General features: G+C 49.1%; 1 protein-coding gene across 1 annotated transcript in view; it reads right to left on the bottom strand.

Annotated features, from left to right (window-relative positions):
* Positions 1 to 1,143: 1,143 nt before the first annotated feature.
* The window catches only part of USP4 (ubiquitin specific peptidase 4), a 45,689-nt gene continuing 44,602 nt past the window's right edge, over positions 1,144 to 2,230 (bottom strand). Inside the window, exon 22 of the mRNA XM_082265337.1 lies at positions 1,144 to 2,056. Within this exon, the coding sequence (XP_082121463.1) occupies positions 1,892 to 2,056 (165 nt within the window). The 3' untranslated portion in view covers positions 1,144 to 1,891. The remainder of the gene's footprint in view (positions 2,057 to 2,230) is intronic.

Raw genomic sequence — 2,230 nt, forward strand, 5'->3', positions numbered from 1 at the left:
CGCTGCCACATATGCATCAGACCGGTGTTGCCATTTGGTGCTCTATCAGCATTGCGACCACACTGTCACCGACTTCTCCCACTCACATGGCAATGATCAAAAGCCAGTAGGCCAGCCTCCAGGGGTCACATGATCATTGTGACAGCCAACTGCAGTGATCACGATTATGAAGCACAGGGAAGACCTCTGGTGTGATGGTCCTCTTGAAGGGGAGGAAAGAGTTGGCAGAAAGGGGTTAAAGTGGTTGTAACCTCCGACATGAAATATGAACATCCAAGGCCGTCTTTAACACAGGGCAAAAGGGGCAGCTGCCATTGTTGTGGGGCCCAAAGCAGCAGCCCCTTGTGCCCACACTGCCCACAAATAGTTAATAAGTGCATTTGGTAGGGCCCAAGAAAATATTTGCCCAGGGTCCAATCAATACTAAAGACGGCCCTGTGAACGTCACATATCCCTCTATAGGAGTGATGGCGAACCTTGGCACCCTAGATATTTTGGAACTACATTTCCCATGATGCTCAACTACACTGCAGAGTGCATGAGCATCATGGGAAATGTAGTTCCAAAACATCTGGGGGTGCCAAGGTTCGCCATCACTGCTCTATAGCGTGTACTTGTCTCAATTAAGAGCACAAAGTGTCATTTCTGTCTGCTGCCTCCTTCCTCTACTATCAGCATGAGTCACTTCTCTTTCCTCTACTATCAGCATGAGTCACTTCTAACAAGTTTTGAGCCCCAGCACACAGCCTGTGATTTAAAGCCTCAGCTGTCAATGCTGTGGGAAGGGGAGGAGTGTCCGTGTACTCTGAGGTGGGTGTGTCCCTTCCCTCCAATCAGCTCTGAGCTTTGCAGAAATGTCAGCTCCCCAACCCCTGCTTTCTGAAAGCTCGGACAAGCTTTACAAATTCTGGACTGTGAATGGCTGTAAAGAGAAGAGAAGCCCGCAGACCAACAGGTACAACTTATGTAGGAGGATTTGTTTCATCTAGGGCTGGGGGGGGGGGGTGTGTGGCAACAACCACTTTAAACAAAGGTTTCTCCTGGAGACCCCTTTGGCACCGCAATATGAAATTCTGGACTGAGGCCGGTTCCTGAATACGGTTCAGTCGGTCGATGACACATGAAGACAAGGAAAACACTCGATCCAGGAGGCTTTGATCACGTTTAATGAACCATCAGCTCCCCCATTCCGCCTGTAGATATCACACCCAATCCTTGCGTCTAAGTCACTGTGCGTGCCTTTAAATACTGTCCTGATCAATAAATAGGCCCCACCCCCAAAAACGGGAACAAAAAAAAAAAAGAAAGCCGGCTTCCTAAGCGGATGCATTTTTTTTTTTTTTTATGTTTTAAATTTGCTATTTAATGGTCTTTGCAATCTCATGGCATCAGCCATACACACTTCAACCTCGGCAGCGTCAGAAAGTGATCGTTTCCCCCGGCGGCCGTTCCCGAAGAAGAGCCGAGATCATTGTTCCTAGCGAGCGCTACAGTACTTTGTATTAAAAATATAACTTTTCATAGTCTGCTGGTGTTCAATTCAATGTGTTCAAATCAAAACATGGAGGGAGAAAAATAAAGAATTAAAGCCAGGATTAAAGAAATACTCCTCTGCTGAGCATAAACACAGGCACCAAACCAGATACATGACCATCTCCCGCTCTAGAGTCCCCCCTGGATGAGCCGCCGCCGCCGCCACCTCCTCCTCCTCAAGGGGGGCCTCCCGTTGTGGACGCTCGTTTTGTACTGTCTGTCCGCAGCAGCCCCTCCCCCCCCCCCCCAATGCTGGTTGGATGATCCAGGAACGGTAATCAGGGGGTAGTATGTACATCTCAGGGCAGACGCATTGCCGTACTCCAGACAATGGAGGGGGGGCGCTACAGAAAGTTCTCTAGTTGGTGTCCATACAGTCATTGTCTTGCTGTGTCTGCTCATCCCCTAAAGCTTCATCTGCTGGGGGAGAACCCAGGGAGGCTGCAGGCAAGGGTGACGGCGAGGGCGATTTAACGCTGGCACTATCTTGCCGCTGGTAGAACAGTACGTAAGCCGCTTTTGTCTGGATGGGGGAAAAAAAAAACGTAAAAGGTTAAAAGCTGAACTGTAACAAAACATGCAAATTACACAACACCCTGCTTCGACTGTTCTATGAAAAGACACATCTCCAGCATCCCTTTAGACATGCATGCTACCCAACGCTGGAAACTGGGTGCTACAGCACCCAAAGGCCTGC

Source organism: Pelophylax lessonae (genome assembly GCF_965119305.1).
Source record: "Pelophylax lessonae genome assembly, chromosome: 8".
NCBI classification, from domain to species: domain Eukaryota; kingdom Metazoa; phylum Chordata; class Amphibia; order Anura; family Ranidae; genus Pelophylax; species Pelophylax lessonae.